Below are 23,478 nucleotides of genomic sequence, written 5' to 3' on the forward strand. Positions count from 1 at the left end.
ACGCCTTTCTCTTCGGTCCTCCCCTTCCACATTTGTAACGAGGTGATGATACCTGTCTGTGACATCACTTTGCAGACAGCAGAGCAGCCTGCATGCACAGACTGTTCGCATTGGCTCTCCCTGTTGGGGGGGGGTGGGCTCAGGAGGGGAAGCAAGTGCGGGCTCTCTGCTGGAGGGGCGGGAAGACCACCAACCAGGCAGCCGGTCCTGCGGGAGAGCTGGTGGGCGGAGCTCCTTTTGGAGCTCAGGGTCCTCGCTTCAGAGTGGGAAGGTAAGGATCCCTGTTTACTGAGGTGTCCAGGGCATTACTGCAGCCACCTGGCGGAGAGCACGGCCCAGGCGGGGCCGGATGCCCCGAACGCGTCTGCTGCCGCTCCCATCGACAGGCGAGGTGCGTTCGTAGAAGAAACGTTAGGGCCTCGTCGGCCCTAGATCCCCAGATGGGCTCCCTGCTCCTCCCTGGGGGCGTCGCTGCAGGGCAGCTCAGATGCGAGCATTCGAGGGGTGCCCTAAGCACTTTCCTGTAGCGTATATTTATACTTCAGATTTTAGAAAGTGCAAGTGAAGAACGGCCTGCATTGCTCGCTTTTGGGGTTAACGCTTTTCAGCAAGAACCGCGCGCAGCACACTGTCCTTTTAAGGCGTTGGGCCCGCCCGAGGCATTGTGCCCCTCGCCGCTCGCCGTAGCGCCCCTCGGAGAGGCGGGCTTTGTGCCTTCGCCCCGCCCCGACGCCGCCGACCCCTCGCGCACGCGCACTGCTGGCCCCGAGCCGCCTCGTCGCGCTCTGCCCGGCTCCCGCCCAGGCGGCGGCCGACGCGACGCTCGGAGCGCCCCCCTCGGCCGCCGCGTCCCGGCAGGTAAGCGAGGGCGGCCCAGCCCTCGGCCATGCGCGGGGGCTGGCGCCGCCGCAGCCCCAAACCGCCGCCGCCGCACGTGTTTCGGCGGGCTCGGCCTCGGCCCGTGCCCTGGCCCGCCGGGGCCCCTCGGTGCAGACGCCCCGCGTGCCCACACCGCCTCGCCTTCCGGGTACCCGCCCTGCGCCCCGCTTGCCCCCTCCCCTCCCCGGAGCCCCGCCCGCGGAGGTCCGCTCCCCCTTCCTCAGACCGACCCCCGCCGGCTCCCGGGGACCTCGGGCGCTCACCCGTGCGGCCGCTTCCCAACCGTCCAGTGACAAGCCCTCAGCCAGGGGACTGCGACTTTTCTCGTGCAGCCGGCCTGCGTCTGCCCTTGTCGCCACAGCCGCTCCAAAGAAAGACCCCAGGCCCACCGAGCCACCCAGTGCCCGGGTCGGGCGCGCAGACCCCTGTCTGCCCGCTTCACAGAAGCGCCCCCACCCCGACCTGCTGCTCACCCTCAGCCCCGGCGCCTAGGCCCTATCTCTCCCCTAAGAGCCCAGGGTCCCGGCATGGGGTCCCCAGGGTGCGGGTCCACTGTCAGGCAGGGAAGGGCCACAGCGGCCTTGCCCTGGAACCTCAGACCACTTCCAGTGTGGTCTGCGAGAGCCATTTTGGGTGATGTGAAAAGACCCTCCTAGTCATGGAGTTTCCTCCCAGTCGCGTCCGTTTACTAACAGTCGGGCAGGTGCTGTGTCAGACGCTGCCTCCCAGCTTGGCCCGGCCCCACAGAAGGAGGGGTGAGCCAGAGTGGAAGTCTGTGTCGGGGAACCCAGGTGGAGCTGGCCACCGAGTTACCTCCTGTGTCACCACCCCGGGGGCCTCGTCTCTGGGGTGGAGTCTGGGAATCAGCATTTCACAGGGAGTCGGGAGGGCATTCCCAGCATTGGGAGCATTTACCGAGCATCCGCCTTAGGTGCTTAGGCTCACCTGGGTTAAAAGCCTCTGGGTGCTAAGAGGGGGCAGATAGCTTGTGCTCTGGAGGCAGACTCCAGTTCAAGTTCACCTCAGACGGTCCTGCCGAAAGAGCTAGTCCTTAACCAGCTTCCCACCTGTCTTAAAATGATTATTCCACCGAACCACCTGGGTTCGAGAAAAATGCCAAGCTTTCCCTCCAACCTTAGGTAGAAACGTGGGGCATTGAGTCAAGAAATCTTATTTTTAGAAGTCCAGCAGATTTTTTGGTGTTAATGATTTTCTAGCCCAAGGGGTGGGCGAATGGGGCTGGAGCTGGGAAGGGCTGGGGTCCCTTTTCCTTAGCACCACCCTCCCCCGAGGGCAGCCAGTTTGCTGGAGTCACGCCCCACCTCCTGGTGGGTCTCAATTTTTATGCTAAAAGAGCTACTCAGGGCCCCCTGAGCTGCCCATTCTCTCTAAAATCCAGCCTCTTCCTTCCGGCGCTTCACTTGGCCAGCCCTGGGCCCCACTGCCCTGACCCCTCGGAGTGGGGTTCTGGGAAAACACTGCATTGGCGAAGGAGCCTTGGGCTAAAGATAATCACCGAGTGGCCAGCATTTAGTGAGCTCAGCTGTGAGCCAGCACTTTGTCCCCGGGCAGGTTTACCTGAACCGCCCCGCCCCCACCTGCCCTCCCCTCCCCCGCCGCGGTCCGGGGCTTTGGGTGCAGCGGATCCATCCTCGCTGCAGGTAGCCGGCTCCTGCCGCACTGAGCGCTGCGCAGCTCTCACATGCTCACCTCTCCCTCCCGATGAGGACCTCAGGCTGCTCTGTTCCGACGGCTCCCGTTTCGTCTTGGTGTGACAAGCAGCTTGTGCGAGCTTTCAGTTTTGAACTCCGAGCGAGAATTTGCAGTGCATAAACTCTTAACGATGGTGCGGCTCCCAGGAGTCTGATAGCCAGAGGCATTCGCAGGGGCGTCTTGGTGGCTCTCCTTTTGAATAACGCTTTCCCTAGTTGCAGAGTCACCCGGTGTGCTTCTCTGAGGTGTGTCCAGGTTGATGGGACCTGCTCCCGTGTGGATTCGGGCCGGCAGGGTGACACCCCCCCCCCCCACCCGCAGTGGATCCGCACGCACCTGCGGCTTCTACCGCAGGGCCTGGCTCAGGTCGGGCTCCCACCAGTGACGCTGCTGGTGACGCTGCCGGTGATAGTGTCTCGCACTTGCCCCTGGCATTCTGGAAGCCCCCGGGGCGGGCACTGCCGCATCCCTTGGGGATGCAACTGAGGATTAGATAAGTTCCCATGTTTGTGCGCCCCGCCCCGGTGCCTGAAGCTCAGCCTCTGGTAATTTGGCATCTTAGTTTCCTGACAAGAAGCCTTTGTTTGTTTGTTTGTTTGTTTTAATGTGTAAGGGCTCTGAAGAAGTTCACTTGGGCTGTGCTGCATTCCTGCAGACACACAGACAACTGAATAGAAAGGTCCTTGAAGGTGGGGTCCTTGACGGTGGGGTCTTCGATTAGAGTCATGAAAGGCCCAATGGGGTGTGTTAGCATCTGAAAAGCCCTGGCGTGGAGTCAGGTTGATAGTTGGGTTCCTCAGTTTCCCACAGTGGATCTGCTCCAGGATTCAGCAAGGTGGTCAAAGCTTTTTTATCCTTTTCCTGGAAATTAATTTTTAAAATGTGGTTTGCTTTTTGGCCTAGGTCCCCACCGTAGGTTTCGATTAGCAGAGCGCTCTCCCCACTGTGGGTCTCCTGTCGGGAGCTGTGACGCGCTCTGCCTGCGTCTCCCTGCCCGGTGGGCCTCAGCCATGGCAACGGAGGAGAAGAAGCCGGAGACAGAGGCTGCCAGAGCACAGCCCACCCCGTCGTCATCGGCCACGCAGAGCAAGGCACGTCCCGAGGGCTCCTGGGGACCGCAAGGGGCACGTGGGCTGGGATATGCCCAGAAATGCCATCTGAAGCCCGTCGGCCCCTCTCCCCTTCTCAGACAGTGCTAGTTTTCACTGCCCCATTCTAATCCAGTGCTTACTTTGTGCCTGCCGGGGTTTCGGACCTGTGCCCCGGGGAGGGGGCTCCTTCGTCCCGATTGTGAGAGCCCCTGCAGGACGCAGACAACACTGTTAGGAAGCACGCCCACTCTGGCCCCCAGTTCTGGTGCCTGGGCGGCTTGGCAGACTCTCCTTAGACAGCGGGCAGCAAACCAGCCCGCTCACCACGGGAGCAAGCCTTCAGGCTCGCGCGGGGCGGGGGTGCGGGCCCAGAGCCGTCACAGGTGTGACCTCGCTGTCATGGCGCTGCCTGTTGCAGTGGGGTGGGGATTAGGATGGAGGGGCCAAGCCACTGGGGCAGGGGCTTTAGGACAAGCAGGCATTTTGAGGGGAAATAACGGGCTCACATTTAGATGTGCTTACTTTGAAAGATGACATCCAGAGAGCTCTGGTGGGCGCTCGGGGTACTGATGGGCGCTCGGACGGCAGGTCTGAGCTCGGGATTAGGCTTTGGGAGGCAAGCCAGATCGGCAGGCGCTCGGGTTGGGTGGCAGGGGTCGCCCGGCTGACCTCGCTCACCAGCACCATCTCGTCAACAGCCCGCCCCGGTCAAACCGAACTATGCTCTCAAGTTTACCCTGGCCGGCCACACGAAAGCCGTGTCCTCCGTGAAGTTTAGCCCGAATGGGGAGTGGCTGGCGAGTTCGTGTACGTATCGGGGTCCTCGGCTGCTGGGCAAGGCTGTCCGAGCTGCAGCCCAGAAACCCAGGCCTTGGGGAGGCCCGCCTTCCTGCACCCTGCTGGGTTGGTGCAGCGAGCCGGCGTCCGACTTCAGCGAGGTCATTCCCCATTGAAGTTGTGCCCGTCGCCACTCCGAGGGTGCGGGGACTGGCTGCTCCCTGTGGGCGGCCCGTGTTCGGGGGGCCTGAGCAGCCCCCACTGTTCCAGGGGGTCCAGAGGAGAGTCCCGGTCTCCAGGCGTAGGGCTCCGAGACAACCTCATTTCTCTTTTTCCTTTCAGCTGCAGACAAGCTCATTAAAATTTGGGGTGCTTATGATGGAAAGTTCGAGAAAACCATATCTGGTCACAAGCTGGTAGGTTCTGGGGAGTGCAGCTCCAGCGGCCGCGGGGTGGGACCCTTCTCTGGGGCTAGCCGGCTTGCAATGTTGTCCCCCTGGCTTGTTTGGGTGGGCGGCGCCTCTTGTTTTTTAAGCAGATGCTTCTGCTTCTGCCTTCCTGAGACGAGTCCCTGCCCACCGCCCCCCAAGGCCTGGCAGAGGCACGGAGAATGCGCTCGTCCCTGGGGACCCGCGTGGCATTCGTGCGCTTCCCACCGGCCGGAGGGGCGCCGCGGGGGTGACCACTTGCTCGTCTTTAGCTGGGTGTCAGGGGTTTGACCTTTGCAGGTTAGTGGTATTTCGTCCCATCAAGATGGTGACCCTGTGGTTTTTCCTCCCCAGGGGATATCAGACGTGGCCTGGTCGTCAGATTCTAACCTCCTTGTTTCTGCCTCAGATGATAAAACTCTAAAGATATGGGACGTGAGCTCGGTAAGCCAGACCCTTGTCCCCCCTCCCAGTGCCGCACGTCCAGGTGGAGAAGGGATGTGGTGGGGGAGGCTGGCTTGAGTTTGGGAACCAGCCAGTACCTGGATGGCCTTGCCGTCAACAGGTGTGTTTCATAAATGCCATTGGTTACGTTTAGATGGGTCGGCCTGACGCCAACATTTGTCACTGGCATTAACTGTCTGATGGTTTTTCGTTTTAGGGAAAGTGTCTAAAAACCCTGAAGGGGCACAGTAACTACGTCTTTTGCTGTAACTTCAACCCGCAGTCCAACCTCATCGTCTCAGGCTCTGTGAGTGTGCCGGCCCCTCCCGGGGGGAGGCGGGTGGGCCGTGCGTGGCCATCGCGGCTTGCTTGGTAGCAGCCGGGTCCCGGTAGATGAGCTGAGTCGTTCCATGCTGCTTGTGGGGGGCAGCGGGGGGCGCTGCTGGCAGATCGCGGGGTCCGGAGGGTGTCAGCGCCTCTGCTCCCTGCGGAATCGCTTCCATCTCCTCCTCCGCCTGCAGTTCGACGAGAGCGTGAGGATATGGGACGTGAAGACGGGGAAGTGCCTCAAGACTCTGCCTGCGCATTCGGACCCAGTGTCCGCCGTGAGTCCTGTGACCGGTGAACGTCCAGCTCTCGACGTCCACCCGGCAGTGTGGGCGATGGTCAGGGGAGGGCCGCCGGTGCTCCGGGGAGCTCTCACAGCCCTGCGCCCCGGGGCCGGCCGGGTGGGCGTGGCGTGGGGGCGTCCCGGAGCCCAGCCTTACAGGACGAGGGGCTGCGCGTCGGTAGGTGTGGCCGGGGACGACGCGTACGTTCGGAGTGGCGCTTACTTCGGTGGGCGGTGGGTAGAGGCTGGTGGGAGTGACCGGTCGTGGCTGAGACTGCGCGGTCGGTGAGGCCCCGTGCACTCAGGACAGGCGGTCTTCTGCAGATGCCACCAGTGCCCACGATGGGTGTGCAAAGGTTAAATTGCCATTGTCGTAAATTGCTCCTTTCAAAAAGCGGTCAAAGGCTTTCTCTGTTAGCAAAGAGCCCAAGGTGGTTTCTCGGCCACGTGCGCCCCGAGAAGCAGAGGGCTCTTTGTAAGTGGTGCCTGGTTCCTGGGCGCGTGGCCCTTCTCGCTGTCTAAAGGTGTGTGGCCGGGTGATTGTCAGCATCTTTGGCTTCGAAAGGCTTTTTTACCCAGCGGAGACTATAGTAGGGCCCTGGCCCATTACAGGGGACATGGCGTGTGCTCGCCGAAGCCAGCCACGGAGGCCTGGCCCTGGGACACGGCTCTCACTGGCAGAGTTGCCTCTGGTGCCTGGGCTCAGAGGAGGGCGGGTCGCCGTGTGGCAGCGAGCTGCAGGCTCCCCTTCTGGAAGGTGCCTCAGCAGTACAGTGCACGCCCCCGGGGGCAGTGGACGCTGCCAGTCACCCTGACGGGCTCTGGTTTGTAACTGTCTCTTTTACTGAAAGTGCAGTGGGCACGGCCTCGCGTACTCGGGTGACAGTCTGCGGGGCGAACCTCAGGAGGGCGCGGTGGCTGAGTGCGCGCCCCGCTTCGCAGCTGCGCGGGGAGCCGGCAGCCCCGGCATGCTGGCGGTCTGCCCGCCCCGCCCCTCCTTCCCCCGCTGCAGGCCAGCTGCCGCCCTCGCTGGCCTGGACGCGGTGCCGGCTTACCGGAAGTCCCCTTCTGTCCCTTGTCCTGCCCTCTCGCAGCCTCGTGGCCGGTGTTTTTTCTCTCCTGACCTGCACGCGGATTTTCCCGCCTCAGTGCCTTTGCGTGAGCTCCTCTGTCCCCAGGGTCCCCGCTGAGGGCGTTCCGAGTGACTTCATCCGAGCCGAGCAGCAGACGAAGTCCCGTTTCGTCGCCGTTCCTCCTTCCTCGCAGCTCACAGTGCTGGGCCGTCCTCACGCAGCGCACGGGCCGAGTGGCCTCGGACGCTGGAGCGTTGGTTGAAGGGGAAAGCTGTGCTGTGCTCGCCAGCGGCGGCGCCCGGCCGTGGTCGGGAACCGGGCAAAGCACGGTGTTGGCGTTGCGGTGTCGGGGACCTCTGTCGACGCGTTGTCACCTAGTGTAGTGGCCTCGGTCAAAATACTCCGTGCAATCGAAGAGGGTGAACGTGGTTAGGTTGACTGACGTCAGGGATAAAGAGAACGCCTTTGGGAGCTGGTGCCCAGGGCGACAGTTAAGTGGCCTGCGCCGCAGAGAGCGTCGAGCCAGCGCAGCGGGCGGGGACGGGGGGACAGCCAGGAACACCTGGCGTGTCCGCTGGGGTCCCGCAGAGCCACGCCGCCCAGCGTGCGCCAGCCACACGCGCCAGTCAGGCGCTTGCGTCCAGCGAGAAGCGGTGTTTGTTTTTAATGACGTTTTGTGGTACGTGATGAATTACTCAAGACGCGTTTCAGGTTGGGTTTTCTTTTTACAATTCAGTCACCGGTTGTAAAACAAGCAGTTGCTTGAGGCACCAGGTAGAAATGACGGTTTTGTGCGTGTCTGAGGGTTCGGGGGACCAGTGGAATCGCACGTGGCGGCTGGGGCGGAGCTGCTGTGAGCAGCGAGACGGGCATGTGTGTGTCGTGCGGGGTCGCGGGGGTGGGGGTGGGGGGAGCCGTCCGGGCAGGGAGCGAGCTGTGCCGCCAGTTTGGAAGTGAGTTTCTTTTTCCTCCCACTCCTCACCCTCAGGTCCACTTCAATCGCGACGGCTCCCTGATAGTGTCCAGTAGCTACGACGGGCTCTGGTAAGTGGCGCGTCCTTCACGGGGTCGGCGAGTATTCGGGACAGGCCTCCCCCCGCACCGGCCGGGCCTGCGGGTGTACGGCGGGGGGCGAGGACAGGGCTCCTGTGACCGCTGTGGCGGGCTGGGCAGGGGGGACGCACACACCTCGGGTGGTGAAGCCACTGCTGAGGCAGACGGTGGGGGTGGCGCAGCCTGGAGCGCGGGCTCCTGGGCCAGTGCCGTGTCCACCGCAGGGGCCCAGCCAGGCCGTCGGTGCAGGACTTGGCTCTGTCCGTGTGGGTGCGAGGTGTGTGTGTCGCATGCCCCTGGCATTGGTGCAGGCCCGAGGCATCACCGTGGCCAGCCCGGCGTCCCAGGGCGGCCGCGTTGGCCTCAACAGGGTCTCGGGGCCAGAGGCCCAGACCGGCCTCTGCGGGCCATGCCCGTGGCGCTCAGAGTTCATAATGCGAGTGCTCGGGAGTCAAGGGACGGGAAGGACACGAACGTGTTTTAAATGTAACTCAGCGAGCCCCTCGGAGGGGTGAGTGCGGGGCGATGCTTGCCTCGTGTTCGGGTCGGGGCGGCAGAGCCGTGACGTTCGGTTACTGGAAGCGCGTGGCACGGTGGCAGCCACTGGCTCATTGGTGACTTGGGTAGAGCTTCCCGTTTATAGGGAGAAAGACTGTGACTAGAGATTTGTCCACGTTTAGCAAAAGTAAAAATAAAGAAAATAGAGTAACACGGCGATTTCCGTAAGAAGGCCGGGGAAGGCCCGAGGCCCGAGGCGCGGCGTGGCGGTATTACAGTCGCGGAGTTGGCCGAGGCCCCGCTGCGGGTTTGGGCAGAAGCCCTTTGTCTCGAGACTCAGCTAAGGCCCGTGGCTGCCGCAGACGTGACACTGAGGGCGGGCAGGCGGAAGGCACAGGCGCCGGGACCGCGAGTGGGATTTGGGGACAGTGGCCGCGGGCGGCAGCGTCGGCGGTGAGCCGGGCGGGGGCGGTGAGCCGGGCGGGGTAGGGCTAAGCCTGGCGCGTCACAGACCGACAGAGGGGCTTGGGACTCACGGGTCTGAGCGGCACCCCAGCTGTGCGCGCTCGTGGGGCGTGAACTGCCACCGCCGGCAGGAGGCGGGGCCTTCTCAGCCGGGGACCCTCGGGTGCGCATGGACTGGCTCTTGTGCAGGAGCAGAAGTGAAAGGCGCACCCAGGGGGGAGGAGGGAGTGTAGAAGGCAGAAGGCGGGGGGCGGGGGGGACAAGGAGATGTAAAGCTGTGTTCCTCAGTGAGGCCAGTAAGCGGTGACCGTGGCCTTCGTAAGCCCAAGTAAGGGAGACGGCAAAGACGAGCGCGATTAAGCTGGGGCGTGGGCGGGACACTCGCAGGTTTGGGGGCGAAGAGGGCGCTTCGTCCACCGCTGAGCTGCCCGAGGACCTCGGGGTGGACCCTGCTCCGTGTCGACTGAAAGGGGACTCGAGGGGCCTGTCACCAGCGAAGGGGCCGGAAAAGGTGACTGAGGGGCCAAAATGACATCAGGCCCCACAGTGTCACACGCGATTTGCTTCGTGTCTGCCGAAGCCGTTCTGACCACAGCCCGCGCGCGGCGCCGCGTTCACTACGGGTCTGGCACGCCCCCCGCCCCACTCTGTGCAGAACGAACCCCACGGGGCCACGGCACTCGTGAATGGTGGTGCCCGGGCTCCAGGAGACTCAGCAAGCGCTGAGCAGTGCTTGAGTCAGAAGTGTGTCTGTAACCTGGAGCGTTGGCTGGATGAGGAAAGGGTTGTGAAATGCCAGCATCAGGCGGCCGTGACCTTGATGCCCGCACACCGAGGCCGACACCCACACGTTTTATTCCCAGTAGAGGTCAGACGGGCGGCCGCCGAGACGCAGCAGCTTCCTAGCAAAACTCTCACAGAATAGGCCGCCGTTTCAGTTGATTTGCCAGAAACTTAACTGAGCGGTGACCCAAACTCGTTTCCCCTGAAATCAGGAGCGAATCCGCCTCGCTCTCCCCGCTGTCATTCGGTGCGGTTTGGAGTCTCTGGTGGATGCGGTGAGAAGCTCAGGGGTTGGTTACCAGCTAGTGGCTGAGAGAAAGTTCCGTGTGTGACGGTGGCAGGCACGTCGGGGCTCTTAGGGACGTGTCTGACGAGGAAGCAGGGCCCGTGTGGAGAAAAGACCAAGGCGGAAGTACAGACGCACAGCGAGGGGCCGAGGGGCCGAGGGGCCGGGGCAGGGCGCACGTCCCGCCCCCCGGCGGCCACGGGGCCGTCGGCGCTGCCCCCAGCCCGGCCGGGTGATCCTGCCGCTAGTGACGGAGCACTTCTCATTCACACGCGCGTTTTGGGCTGTGTGCGGGGGCTCGGGCTGGGGTAGTGACGGGGTCGCCATGTCTGGGCAGGAGAGCCCGGCCGACGCCACTGCAGCACAGTGCGGAGCCGTCCTGGGCGGACGGGGCGGGGTGTGCGGGGGCACAGACCCCGGGGCAGGGAGCCCAGCAGCCGGCGGTGTGACAAGCCCTGACGGGGGAGGGGCAGGGAGTTGAGACTGCCGCGTCGGCCTGGAGTCGGGGGTCTCTCCGTCCTGGGCTGGGGGGTGGGGCATGGGAGACCACCTGTCAGCATCTGACTTCATGCCCTTTGACCCCGTGCCTCCACACTGGGGCGTGCTTCCAAAAACGTGCCGTCTCAACAGAGGTCCCCGAAGCAGCAAGCGGGGTGGACGTGGTGCCCGTCCGTGCCAGGGGCAGTGGGCCTTTGAGCTCTCAATGCCAAATTCGAGGGACGTCCAGGAAATTGCTTGTGACCATCTCTTGTTTCGAAAAACAAACTCCCGAGTGACTAGAGCTCGGTGTGTTTCAGACTTGGGGACCTGGAGGAAACCGGCCAGGCTCCTGGCGCCTCCCCTTGCGGAAGTCCATGCGGACCGTGCCATTCCGGTCCCCATTCCGTCCCCGGAGCCTACAGCGGGGGCGGACGGGGCGGCGGGAAGGCCAGCGGGGGGTGTGTTGTTGGGAGCAACGGGTTCTGACAGTATGTGTTCTGTGTCGCTTTGCAGTCGGATCTGGGACACGGCCTCGGGCCAGTGCCTGAAGACGCTCATCGGTGAGTGCTGCTGGTGTCCCCTCCAGGGGACCGGGCTGTGTCCCCGAAGGGGCTGCCTCGCACGCCTCCCACCCTCGCTCCGCTCCACCGCCTCTGCTCCCTCTGCGAGGGCGCCTCTCCCAGCAGCCCCTTCCTGGTGCCCGGGTCCACCTTCCTCTGAAGGACGTGGGCCCCTCCGACTCCGCCCATGGCCGGCAGAGCCCAGGGCTCCTCTCAGTGCACTCCTTCAGCCGGGTGCGCAGCCCCCACCCAGGGGTGCACAGAGTGGGCGCGGAGGAGCCTGGAGGACGGGCAGTGCGGCGTCTGCCTGCGGCACTGGGGTGGGTGGCGCCTTGGGGACAAGGTGGGGAGGGCGGTTCTGGGCAAGGGCGCAGTGGAGCCGGGAGCCGGCCCTCCGGGAGTGGGGTGCGGCGGGCCCTGCAGGGCCTGGGTGTTGCTGTCGGGGGGGCTGCCAGTTCCCGGTGACAGCAGAGCCAGGCCGCAGCCTCCTGCTCGGCTCGGTGCCATGTGCGGGGAGGGAGCTGGCCCACCGAGGCGGTGTCGGCCCCAGGCTTCCTTCCGTGGCCATCGCGGGAGCACGTGTGGCTGTCGGTCACCGAGGCCACTAACAACGCCACAGGCTGGGAGCTCAAACATCTGGCCTCGTTCTCATGCTCCTGGAGCCTGGGCGCCTGCGCCCAGGTGCGGGCTGCTGGTCGGCGTCCTCGGGCCCTCACACGGCTGCTCCTGGGTGCGCCCCGCCGTCCAGATCACCTCATCTTGTGCAGGTGGCAGCCCCACTGGAGCAGGGCCCCCTGCGGGGCCCCGTTGTACCTCGGTCACCCTCGTGGGGGCTCTGTCTCCGTAGTCGGAGGTGCTGGGGTCAGGACCTCAGGGTGTTTTGGGAGGGACATAGATCGGCCCTAACAGTGGCCTTTGTGGCTGTCTTGCTTGATGGCCATCTTTTAGATGTGCACCCCCACTCCCCACAGTGACATCGCACTGTCACGGCATCTTTCCCCAGAGGCCTGGCGTAGCCACCTCTGCCTGACGAAGTGCTCGCTCCGATAAGTGCTATAACGTCAACACGTTTAGTCCTCACAGCCACCCCGCAGCTGGGGACAGGCCCCATAGAGCTTGCTTACGTCCCGGGGGCAGCAGGAAGTGCGGCACGGGCAGCAGACCGCCCCCCACCCCTGCGTCTGGTTTCTCGTCCAGGGAGTTGGAGCTTTCTGGGCTGGAGCAGACGAGCCCCGTGACGCTTTGCAAACAGCCGGGGTTGGGCTGCTGCGTCCACCCCCCACCCCCCCGCCCGTCCGAGATCCGTGGCCGTGCTGTGCCGCCCCTGGGACCCGAGGTCGTGAGCAGCCTCACGGCGCCTCGTGTGCCCTTCCAGTGTCGGGGACCAGTTGGCAGTGGAGGCTCCCGGTGAGCAGAGCCGGGCCCGGGTCCTCCGAGCTGGGAAAGCTGCTTTCCCTGGTGCTCGGACACCAGCCGCCCCTGCTCCGCACTGGGGCACGTGCCCCGCCGTGAGGACCACAGGCTGTCACGGGCTGGGAACGTGGCCTTTCCATTGGTGCCGACCCCTTGTCAGCGGCGAGGGGCTCCCGCGCAGCCCATGCTGGCTCTTACCAGGTTCCCACGCTGCCCGGGGTCCAGCCAGGACGTGCTGGGACAGCGAAGGCCGTTTCTAGCGGCCGCTCGCTCTGCTCTAACAGGACAGGAGGGCGTCCGAGCGGACTCACCCGGGTCTCTTGCTCGGTGCCGCCGGCGTCGCCCGCGGGTGTCTGCACGCTCCTTCACGCAGGGAGCCCAACCCTGAGTCACCCTGCAGTCCCGTGCCAGCCAAAGGCCCGGCAGCCGGGGTGTGAGCCGCCGTGGGTCCCGGGCTCCGAAGGCCCTCGTGGCTGAGGCGTGCCCAGACCCCCGTGAGGGCCTGCGAGGCCTCGACGCCGGCTCTCACGACTGGCACGAGCAGCGGGCCCCGTGGGGCCTGTCCAGGTCAGCGGCGGCCTCGCCGGGACGCTCCTTCGTGAGGGGGGCTGCCCTCCGTCCTGCCCCGGCAGAGGCCCCGGCACTGCGCCCGCGCGTCAGCCCCCCTGTTTCCACGCAGATGACGACAACCCCCCTGTGTCCTTTGTGAAGTTCTCTCCGAATGGCAAGTACATCCTGGCCGCGACCTTGGACAAGTAAGCGCTCGTGCCTCCCCGACCTGCCAGGTGGCCCCTTCTGACCCGCGCCACACGTCCTGAGCCCAGCGCGGAGCCGGGCTCCCGCCAGGACCCGGCATCCGGCATGCAGACGCCATGCCGAGGGCCCGTCTCTGCTCTGGGCAAACCTCCGGGGGCTTGTGGCCAGGGAAGCCCCCGGCCCTGTCTGGAGGGGGCGACCGGCCTCCAAGGTGCTTCTTGGCTCTGCTCCGAGCACCCTGGTTCCGCCCCACGTGGGAGCAGATGTCACGTTCAGCCTGCTGGCCGCTCCCTGCAGGGGCCCCTTGGGCCACCCTTGTTCCTGCCGAGGAGTGGGTGCTGCGGCCGTGCTCTGTCCTGGAACCTTCTGGAGGGTTCTGGAACCGGGCCTCCCACAGCCCTTTCCAGCGGGAGCGAGATGGCCACTTAGTTAGGGAGGTCCCAGCGCTGCCTTTGAAAAGTCTGTCTTCAAACCACAAGTATTTGGGGTTTTCATGCCATGCCTTGAGATGTCCTCAGCCACTGGACCTGCACCCGCTGGGCACCCACACTCGGACAGGGCGAGGGGTCCTGGCCCCCGCGGTGCTCCAGACGTGAGAGCAGCAGAGTGGGGTGCACGGTGACAGGAGACGGGTCCCCTGGAGAGACCCCGCCACGTGTGGCTGACGCCCCCTCTCTGCCTTCCAGCACGCTGAAGCTCTGGGACTACAGTAAGGGGAAGGTGAGCGGCCGGGCCGGCCCGCGCGGGTCCGGGTCGTGGCGTCCCCGGCTGCGGCTTTGCTGGCGGAGCTGAGCCGGAGCAGCGGGGGCTCCAAGCCGACCCCGCCGGGGGGGTGGGTGGGTGGGGGCCGGGCATGGGGTCCCACGGTGCGCGCTCCACGGCGGCCGCTCTCGCGCGGTGGGAGTTCAGAGCGCTGTTCAGCACTGAGGTCGCGGGGCCGTGAGCGTCGGCACCGGGCGCGGGGAGGCCAGGGCTGTGAGCGCGCCGCCCCCCTTGCCTCCTCAGTGCCTGAAGACGTACACCGGCCACAAGAACGAGAAGTACTGCATATTCGCGAACTTCTCCGTCACCGGCGGGAAGGTGAGTGGGCCCCGGCGTCCCTCCCCGACGCGCGCCTGAGGCGTCACCCCAGCTCTGCCCGAACTAGAGCCGCTTCTGCGCCCACGAGACAAGGAGACGGGCTCTTCGGGCAGCCAGCGTGGAGTCGCAGGACGCAAAGTGTTGGCGATGCTTGTGCAGGCGTGGGTGTGCGCTCACGCCTGCGCGTGCACCGGCCCCGTTCCACTAGCGGGGGCACGAGAGTCCGTGGCGGGGCGTGTGGCAGCCGCGCGGCTGTGCACCCTTTAAGGCAGGACGTGCAGCGCGGCTTTGTCCCCAGGGTGCCTGGCCCAAACAGGCCTTCCGCCTGGAGCTCGAGTCCCAGGCCCTGCCCACCTGGCTCTTCCCTTGAGTGTCTTAGATGCTTGGTCCAGGTAGAGTGTGACTTGAAAGTAGATCGTGACATTCGGCAGAAACGTAGGCGAACAGAAACGCGGAGGTCCTTTCGGAAAACACTTCAGGCCCAGAAGCCGGGGCGTGGTGCGTTTCTGAGTGGAGGCCGGCAGAGGGCGGAGCCGGCGTGGCTCGGGGCGGCGACGCAGGCTGGTGTCCTGGGCCTGACGCGGTGGCCACCGCAAGGGCGGGCTCTGACCCAGGCTTTCTCGCGTTGTCCCCCCTTTCCGTCGCCAGTGGATCGTGTCTGGGTCGGAGGACAGCCTGGTGTACATCTGGAACCTCCAGACGAAGGAGGTGGTGCAGAAGCTGCAGGGACACACCGGTGAGCCTCGGCGGGCGCGGGCCGCTCGGTCGCGGCGGCCGCTGGGCAGAGACGGGGGGCCGGCGCTTCGGTGTCTCGCGCCAGGTTCCGCCTCTCGTCCCTCAGCCCCCCGGTGCCTGCGGGGAGCAGCTGGGGAGTGGGTTTGTCTGGGCCCCCAGCTGGCCAAGGCCAGTCCTGGCCTCAGTCTTCCTGGCCACCCGCAGGCTGCCCCGCCTCGCTGTCCGAGTGGCCGTGCACGGGTCCCGCATGCAGACCGGCGCAGGGAGGGGGGGCAGCTGCGAAGCGTCAGGGCTCTGGCCCCCAGGCGGCCGAGGGCCTGGCCGCACCGGGTCCTCGGTGCCCGGGTGACCTTCCCCCCGCTGCTCTGCCCCCGCCGGTTCCTCAGCGCCTGGCGTCCCCTTTTGGTAATTCCCCCACCACCTGGGCAGACGCTGAGTGCTTGTTTGAAGCCACTTGGGGAACAGGTAAAGTTTGGGGGTTCAGTACATGTAAAAGCGATAAACGCGTTAAGTTGGCCGGTCCCAGATGCCAGCTCACGAGATGTGCTGTCCCCACCGGGGGAGTGGACTTGGCTCGTGGTGGCAGCAGCCTCCGTGGAGCGTCGTGGGCCCAGCTGTGGTGGGGGGCGTGGGAGTGCCGGCTCCGGGTGACGCAGCGAGACCACCCGTGACAGCCCCGGGTGCGCACGGCTGTGCGGTTGCAGCCTGGGTCTCCTGGCTGTGAAGGCCGCTGCTGGCCCTTCGCAGATGGACAGACGCCCAGGCCACTGCGTCAGGAAGGCTTCTAGCCAGGCCAGGGCTCGCCGGCCTGTGGGCATGCCCTGCTTGCTGCCCACGGGGCTCTGCCGGGCAGACGGGCAGCAGCACGGCGCTTGTCGCCGTCGCGGGGAGGGGCGGTGAGGCCTGCGGGGTGCTGGGGGGGGAGGTCCCTGTACCAAGGAGGCCGCCGCTGCCGCGTCTGTTCCCAGATGTTGTGATCTCGACGGCGTGCCACCCGACGGAGAACATCATCGCCTCGGCCGCGCTGGAAAACGACAAGACGATTAAGCTCTGGAGGAGTGACTGCTAGGCCCTCGGTGCCACGGCAGGCTCCCAGGGAGGTGGCCCGCCTGGCCAGCAGCGAGGTGTCTGGGGGCTTCCCCTTGGCGTGGGGGTCCGGGAGGGGCCTGGACGAGCCGCCTCGAGGCGGGCGCGCTCCCACCACCGAGTTCTGAAGGTGACGTTTCTCGCCCATTCCTCCCACACCGTCTGGGGAAGAGTTCGTAGTCTGTATTATGTCAAAACAGTCAACAGAAGTTTTAATTTTTTATTACAAGAGGGTGGCGTTCAATGTACGTGCATTGTGTTTTTTTCCAGTAAATGTTCTATACTGTTTTTGATGTTTCATTACCCAGTGCAAGCGCTGGGGCCCGTCCCCGCTGCGCCCCCCGTCGGCCTCCGCTGGGCCCCCCTCTCGTTCGACTGGTGGATGCTCTGGCGCCACGGTCGTCACTGTCACCGATCCCGCCTGTGGCAGCACCCGGCGTACTTTAAAGTCTTTCTGGAAAGCAGACCACTGCGAGGTTGCTTCCGTGTAAAACCTTTGTGTTTCGGGGTTCGCGGTCCCTGTGCTGACGCGTGCTGGGTGTGGCGGGCGCCCTCGGGCGTCCATCTGTGTCACCACTTTGACACAAGCGGCGCCCTGGGCCGTGGGAAAGGCAGGATGTCGTGCACGGTTGTGGCAGCCGGGCTCTCACGCGGCTCGTGTGTGAGAGTCTCAGTTGGCAGGAGGTTGGAAGGGCCGTGGTCAGGGACGGCTCCCCCGCGACGCTCCTGTGCTTCCCTTGTCCTCGCAAAGCCCAAGCCGCAGAGGGCTCGACTGCTCGCAGGTGACAGCTGGTGACAGCTGGTGAACGTGTGGGTGGGGCGGCCTCAGGGACTCTTAGCGGAAGAGGAGCCCTGTGCGGCCTGCTGGACGCTGCCGTCGCGGGGAAGCCGGGGTCATGTGAAGCCCGGGGCCTCCGGTCCAGGCTCAGGCTCCGGTGCGAGGGGCACAGGCTGGCGTCCAGCGCCCATCGCGGCCTAAGGACCGGCAGGCTCCCTGGCATCACCCTGGGCAGGCCTGGGACCTGGTTCCTCGCTGGGCATTGGGTGTCGTCCACCTGCCCGGTGCCAGGACTGCAGGGCGGAGTTTTGTAGCCGCTCCCAGTCCCCGGGGACCCCTGCATGCAGACCCCACCCAGGGGCTCGTGCCCGCTCTGTCAGCACCGAGGAGGCCGAGGAGGCGTGGGGCGGCTCCCGCCTGGGCTGGGTGTGCAGGTGGCCGACGTGTGCTCTGGCTCCCGCCTGCTCCCCCTCTGCGAAGGTCCGGGGCGTTCCGGATGGTGCCGATGATTGGTGAAGCCTGTGGGGCCTTCGTCTGGAGGCCAGTGGAGGAAGGCAGGGCTGCCCTCGGACAGGCCTCCTGGGAACCCTCTGGTGGCCGTCGTCACGGGGTGAGCCTGACTGTTCTAAGGCATCTGGAACTCAGCTCCCCGCGGTTCCTGTCCTCTCGCCGGCAGTCGGGGTGCATGTGGGCTCCCTGCTCCCAGCATGCACCGCTGCAGCGCGGTGGCTCAGCTCTTGCTGGGACCCGCCTTGGCAGCATTGGATAGAAGGCGCCACCATGGCGGTGTGCGGGCCTCCCGGTGGGCCTGCGCGTTGCCTCCTCCAGCTCGCTGTCCCCGTGGCACTCTGTCCCGGGAGGAGGAGTCTGCAGACTGCTGTGTCCTTGAACATAGTGTATTTTTTCTACATTGGAATTCTCTGTTGTAGATTTATGTAAAAATACATTCTTTTTGGAAATAAAGATTTTCCTGTCTTGTAATTTTCTGCTGTGAGGCTCTCTTACCTTAATGCGAGCTGTCATCCGGGGCCAGGGAGGGGGCAGCTGCCAGGACACCGTCACTGCTCTGCACAGTGTCCTGCCAGCCGCATGCTCAGGAGGGAAGATCGTGGTGTCTTCTAAACAGCCTGCCTTTCCTACTGTGAAAGTTACGTGTTTGTCCTAATTATCGACAACGTAAGACAAGTAGGCAGACGGTAACTCACCCAGATTCCTATGACCAGTTACATCTTGGGGAACACCTTCGAGCATATTCATTAAAAACAAAACTTGATTACAGAAAATTTCAAACATAAATAAAAAGGGAGAAACGTGTCATGTCTCAGCCATCCAACTTCAGGAATTTACCACCTCTTGCATTGTACCCCTCCGTTATTTTAGTATAAATCCCAGATATTTTATTTAAGCGGTGACTACATCGTGTCTCAAATTCTGAAAAAAACATTACCACGAGCCTCTATTCACACCTGATATTAATTCTTTAATCAAGCATACGATGTCCAGGTTTTCCCAGTTGTCTTAATATCTTTGAAATGGGGTATATACGCACACGCACACATGGGGGCGGATGCACGTGCGCACACGCACGCCCACGTGTGCCCGTTTGACCGAGCCCCACTGGCCTTTGGCTGGCTGAGCCCCCCAGCTCCCTCCCATTTCACCCGACATCTGGAGGGCGCGGTTGACCGTGTAGGCCCCGGTCTGTGCCTTGATTTACGCTGCTCGCTTCTCTAAGCTGGCCCCAAGGTGGAGGCTGGAAGATTGCTGGATGGTGGTGTACCGCAGGGGTCCCCAACCCCTGGGCCATGGACCAGTGCTGGCCTGTGGCCTGGTAGGAACCGGGCCACACAGCAAGAGGTGAGCCGCAGGTGAGAGGAGGAAGCTCCATCTGTACCTGCAGCTGCTCCCCAGCGCCCGCATCACCGCTTTGGCTCCACTTCGGACCGTCAGGCATTAGATTCTCATGGGAGCACCAACCCCTGGTGCCGAAAAGGTTGGGGACCGCTGCCGTACGGCATTTTCAAACAGCAGAGTCACTGGTCAGGTTTCATTTGATAAACATCTTTCTGGGTCCTTACATGTGCCGAAGTTTGAGCCCTATGGCAGGTTGTGCTCGACGCAGAGGGGAGAAGCGCCCTCCCCGACCCTTGGGGTGCCTTCCTGGGGGTGCACGTCTGTGGCAGTGTGTCACTCCCTGCCCGGTAGCCTCGGAGGGAGGCACTTGCTGCCCTGTGCAGGTGGCCTTTGGGGCGGCAGGCGGCAGGGTTCTGAGGGTGCGGGAAGTGCTCCCTGCTGGGCTGGGCACGGAGGAAAGGCAGCTCTGGTCACACGGGGGGCAGGACAGTGGACGCTGCAGGCCGGGCAATGATGCCAGCTCGGGCGCCCGGCTAGTGGCCGGAAGAGCAGTGCAACTCCGTGGCCGCTGGGGCCTGGGGCTCGGGGTCGGGGAGGAGAGCCTGGGCTCCGTGAGGAAACCTGTGCGGTGTCCGTCCCTCCGCTTCAGAGGAGAGCTCAAATGCCGACGCGGATTTGCAAATGGACTCAAAACGCAAAAATGGTAAAAGCCCACGGGGAAGCTCACACCCCTCCGGGCGCTTTCTGTGGACTAGAGCCTGCGGGGCTGTCGGGTGGCGGGGACCCCAGAGGCGGCGGGGCCTGCACGGAGGGCCCCAGGCCACCCACCGTCTTGTTCGCTGGCGCGTTTCAAACCACAGTTTTCCCGACGGTGGACTACATGGAGGCTGGCGTGCGGGAGGGCGGGGGCGTCCGGAATAAGGCCTTCGGGGCGGGAATACTGGAGTGTGGGGCAAGGCGAGGCGTACCTGCCGCAGGTGAGCTGATGACCCCCGGACAGTGGAGGTACCGGTCTCACGAGGAGTGCCAGGCCGCTCGGCACAGTCTGCACGCGTGCGCACCGCACACGCGTCGCAGCCGGTCACGTAACGCCACCCATGTCACCCAGCCCCTCACAGGGGACTGGGGATGCCAGGAGGGTAAGAAAAAAAAGGGAAAAGACAACAAAAAACGATGGTTAGATGCCACGAAGTAGGTGGCAATGCCTTAACCGTATGCGTGTTGTCAGGCCCGAGGGCCTCTTCCATCCTTGTCAAGGGGAGTGCTAACCTTCTCTCCTTTCATACAACACGGCAGCGTCCGCGCGCCTCCGCCATTTAAGGGCGCGTGCGCGCCTCGCCTTTCGCTCACGGTGACTTTGCGCGCGTCTCGGACGCCCGAGCGGAGGCGTCCGCATCCCCCGGGACAGGGTGTGGGGGGTCGCACCAGTCACACAAAATAGTCTGTATTCATTTCAGCGTGTGAGTAAAAAAAGTAAACCATCTTTCTTGTGCTCTAATATATTCGTGAAACCAGCCAATAGGAGGCCGGGAGGGGCCTCCGGAAGTCCCCCGCGTTCTTCCGCACACTGGATTCCCCCGGAAACAAAACAGCGACGCGCCTTGCGCGCTGTCGGGAAACGGCTCGGAACTCTACGCGGAAATGGAAGCGGTTGGTAGCGAATCAGAGGACGAGGAAGGAAGACCCGCTCCGCGGACTTCCGGCCGCGGCTCCGCGCTAGGAACTGTGGGTGCCGCGGGCCCTGGGGGCGCGGAGGAACGCCCGCGCATGCTCCGCCCTCGGCCCGCTTGGCTTCCGCGCGTGCTCCGCGCTGTGCAGCGGCCGCGGGTTCAAGCCCCGGCGCCGGTCCAGTCTGCGCGGAGCCTCCCGCCCTTCTCCTGTCCGCCCTCTCGTCAGGGCTCCTACATTTAAATCCGTTGCTCCTGGGGCTGGCCGTCGCCGCCACTGCGCCTCCGCCTTCCTTTCCCGCACGCGCCGCGCGGCTCGCCCCCACGCCTCGCGTGTGTCCTCGGGCCGGGACGCCCTGCTCATAAACCGCTTGGGGCGTGGGAGACGTGCTCGCGCAGTGCGTGCATGTGTGCACACGTGTATGTGTGCGTGTGTACGCATGTTTACGCGCACACATGTGTACGCATTCTTGCATGTATGCTTGCACACGTGTGTATATGGGCGTGTACGAGCATGCGCGCGTGCATGTATGTGCACGCCGTGTCCACACGCACTCACGGCCACAGAAGGGCAGTGGGCAGAAGCGATGGCGGGCCCCCCGGTGGGAGGCAGCGCTGACTGCCCACTGCCAGCCTTGCCTCCATCCCATCCTCTGTTGGAAGGTTCAGGTAAAGCCTTGAGTTACAGTGTCGCATTATTGTGAGAGACCCCCAGCCTGGTTCTTGCACGTTCTCACTTCCACCTCGAGCAGCGAGACTGGCTGGCACAGTCCGCCTGGTTAGCCAGTCGCTCCGGGCCAGGGGCAGGAGCCATGAGCCTCCTGTCCTGCACAGGAGGCCGAGGGGCAGGCAGAGCGGTCACCTACAGGGGACTTCATCGGAAGTCACCGGATCCTAGGTTTCATTGCCCGGGGGCTGTCCCTAGAGGCCTCTGCATGCCTTGGGGGGCTCCACTCAGAGTCGCAGAAGTAAGAGAAGGTGCCATCATTTTGCACAGACAGAAGCAGAGGTGAGGAGGACGTGGCCGTGAGCACCCAGCAAGTTAGTTGTCGCTAGAGGGTTTGGGGCGAGGGCCTGGCCCTGACTCCCAGCGGGTGGGAATGGCGGTGGGGGGCGGGGGAGCCCGTTCCGGTCCGACTGCAGCCCCAGCCTGTGTAAGCCTCCTCCCTGCAGTGTGGTGGAGTTGCCGGATGAAAACCGGACGCCCCGTTAAACTGGAATCACAGCTACGTAGCCAGTAGTGTTTTAATGTAAGTATGTTCCCAGCGTTTCACGGGACATACTTACACTAAAACTTATTCGTTGTGCATCTGAGATTTAAATTTAATTGGGTTTCGTCCTGGCTAATGGGCCGTGGGATGGAGGTCTGTGTTCTCAGAGGAAAGAGAGTGTGGGAGGGAGAAAGGGCCCCCAGGAGGGAAGGAAACGGAGGGGCGAGAATGGCTGCGAGGAGAGGGGATGTGGGGAAGACGGGGCTGGACCGACCGGCAGGGGGCTCCTGAGAGCATCCGGCCAGCCTCGCCGGGCACCCCCTGGCGGCAGCCGCTGGAATTGCAGGCACAGCTTGGTGCCCTTGGCTCCGCGAATCCGGCTGCGTCCGGGACTGGCCCCTGGGCAGCACGCGCCAGGCGTGCGTGGAGTGGCGACTGGCACCCCGCCTGCCGCCCCCGGGTATTCGGAGCCCAGTCACAGTGCTCGTGTCTGGGCACAGGCGGCTTTGCAGGGCTCTCCGGACCCCCAACGACGATGTTTCCACGGTGCAGCTGGAGGAACACTGCAGTCAGGTCTCAGCAGCTGCAGGGAAGGCTGAGGTCAGTTTGGGCCCCATATCTGGGCATTTCCCGTCCCCAGCCTGCGGGCAGCCCGGGTCAGCCAGCTCACTACCACTCGGAGTTCTCGGTGGCCAGGAGAGTGGCCAGGACGGGGATGAGAGCAGCTCGGTCCCACAGGTCAGAGCTTTGGTGGTGGGACTAGAGCTGAATCTTGGCGGGGGGTGGCGGTTGGAGACACATCTTGCTGGCAGCGTCCGCGGCTGCGTGGGGTGGGGCGTGGTGGCTGCCGGGACCTGGCCCCTGCCCCGCTCGCCTCCAGTTCACAGCGGTCTGCCTGCTGGCTGGCCAGCCCCAGCGGCCTCTCCAGGTTCCTGGGACGTTCTCAGCTGGGGAGCGACAGGGAGAGACGCGACATTCCCAGGGACAGGGACAGGCCCCCGGGACTCATTGCCTTTTGGAACGGAAGGCCTCCGTGACCCAGGACCCTCCAGGGGCCATCACGAGCCTCTCAGAGTGACTGCTGGGGCCCAGAGGGTCAGTGTCAAGGCCGCGAGTAAAGGCCACCACACAGACCAGAAGCCTTCGGGAGGGGGCAGCCCCGGCCCATGGGTGCTCTGTCTGCCGGCCCCCATCCTGCTGGCCCTGGAGGAGCCCGGGCACTCCTGCCCCTCACCTGCGCTTTGCTCTCTGCGAGAAGGGGTACCCTAGGGCTTGGGCGTCCACAGCAGCCAGTTGTCCTCTCGCGGTAGGATGTTGTATAGTGGGGAATCCAGGCCCTCTCCTGGGGCGCCAGGCTGGGCAATTCCAAGAGTGTCCACCAGGGGGCGGGATTGCACCTCTCAGGGTCCCAGGCAGTGACAGTGGAGGAATCCGCCTGCGAGCCAGGCACGGGGTCAAAGGGCACTAAGCAAGCATCTCTAAGCCTCAGCCCCTGCAGCAAGGCCAACTTTCTCGGCTCCTGGGGTGGCTTCTCTGGCCTTGGGCAAGCGGCCTACCTGCCCAATGGCACTGGAGCTTAGGCCTCAGCAGAAGTTGGCTGTTACTGTCCCAGTTTCTAGGTAGAGACACTAAGGCTCGGGGCGTTCATGCAGTGTCCGAAGGTGACGCCCCGGGTGTGGCAGGCAGTGCTGTCTGGAGCCCGGAGGCCCCGGAGACACTGGGAGGGGCCAGGGCGGGTGGAGGGGACCCTGGTTCCTG

General features: G+C 64.3%; 1 protein-coding gene and 1 non-coding gene across 2 annotated transcripts; one reads left to right on the forward strand and one right to left on the reverse strand.

The window, feature by feature from the left end:
• Positions 1-742: 742 nt before the first annotated feature.
• Positions 743-17,969, forward strand: WDR5 (WD repeat domain 5). Its single transcript, XM_016128794.2, has 14 exons — positions 743-858; positions 3,496-3,683; positions 4,382-4,490; positions 4,803-4,876; positions 5,243-5,332; positions 5,550-5,639; positions 5,854-5,937; positions 8,004-8,059; positions 11,094-11,140; positions 13,233-13,308; positions 13,996-14,029; positions 14,315-14,389; positions 15,038-15,125; positions 16,093-17,969. Exons 2-14 carry the CDS (start codon positions 3,603-3,605, stop codon positions 16,191-16,193), a joined length of 1,005 nt encoding a protein of 334 aa, XP_015984280.1. The 5' UTR covers positions 743-858; positions 3,496-3,602; the 3' UTR covers positions 16,194-17,969.
• A 2,038-nt stretch (positions 17,970-20,007) lies between these two features.
• LOC118601165 lies at positions 20,008-20,133 on the reverse strand. The gene has a single exon (XR_004950249.1). It is a non-coding gene; the product is annotated as a U6atac minor spliceosomal RNA (small nuclear RNA).
• Between the last annotated feature and the right edge of the window lie 3,345 nt (positions 20,134-23,478).

This window comes from Rousettus aegyptiacus, unplaced genomic scaffold (assembly GCF_014176215.1).
Source record: "Rousettus aegyptiacus isolate mRouAeg1 unplaced genomic scaffold, mRouAeg1.p scaffold_m13_p_3, whole genome shotgun sequence".
NCBI classification, from domain to species: Eukaryota; Metazoa; Chordata; class Mammalia; order Chiroptera; family Pteropodidae; genus Rousettus; species Rousettus aegyptiacus.

Coding starts and splice junctions, on each gene's coding strand:
- WDR5 (XM_016128794.2), top strand. CDS start 3,603: ATGGCAACGGAGGAGAAGAAGCCGGAGACAGAGGCTGCCAGAGCACAG. Junction 8,060..11,093: donor AGTAGCTACGACGGGCTCTG/GTAAGTGGCGCG, acceptor GTCGCTTTGCAG/TCGGATCTGGGACACGGCCT. Junction 14,030..14,314: donor GGGACTACAGTAAGGGGAAG/GTGAGCGGCCGG, acceptor TTGCCTCCTCAG/TGCCTGAAGACGTACACCGG.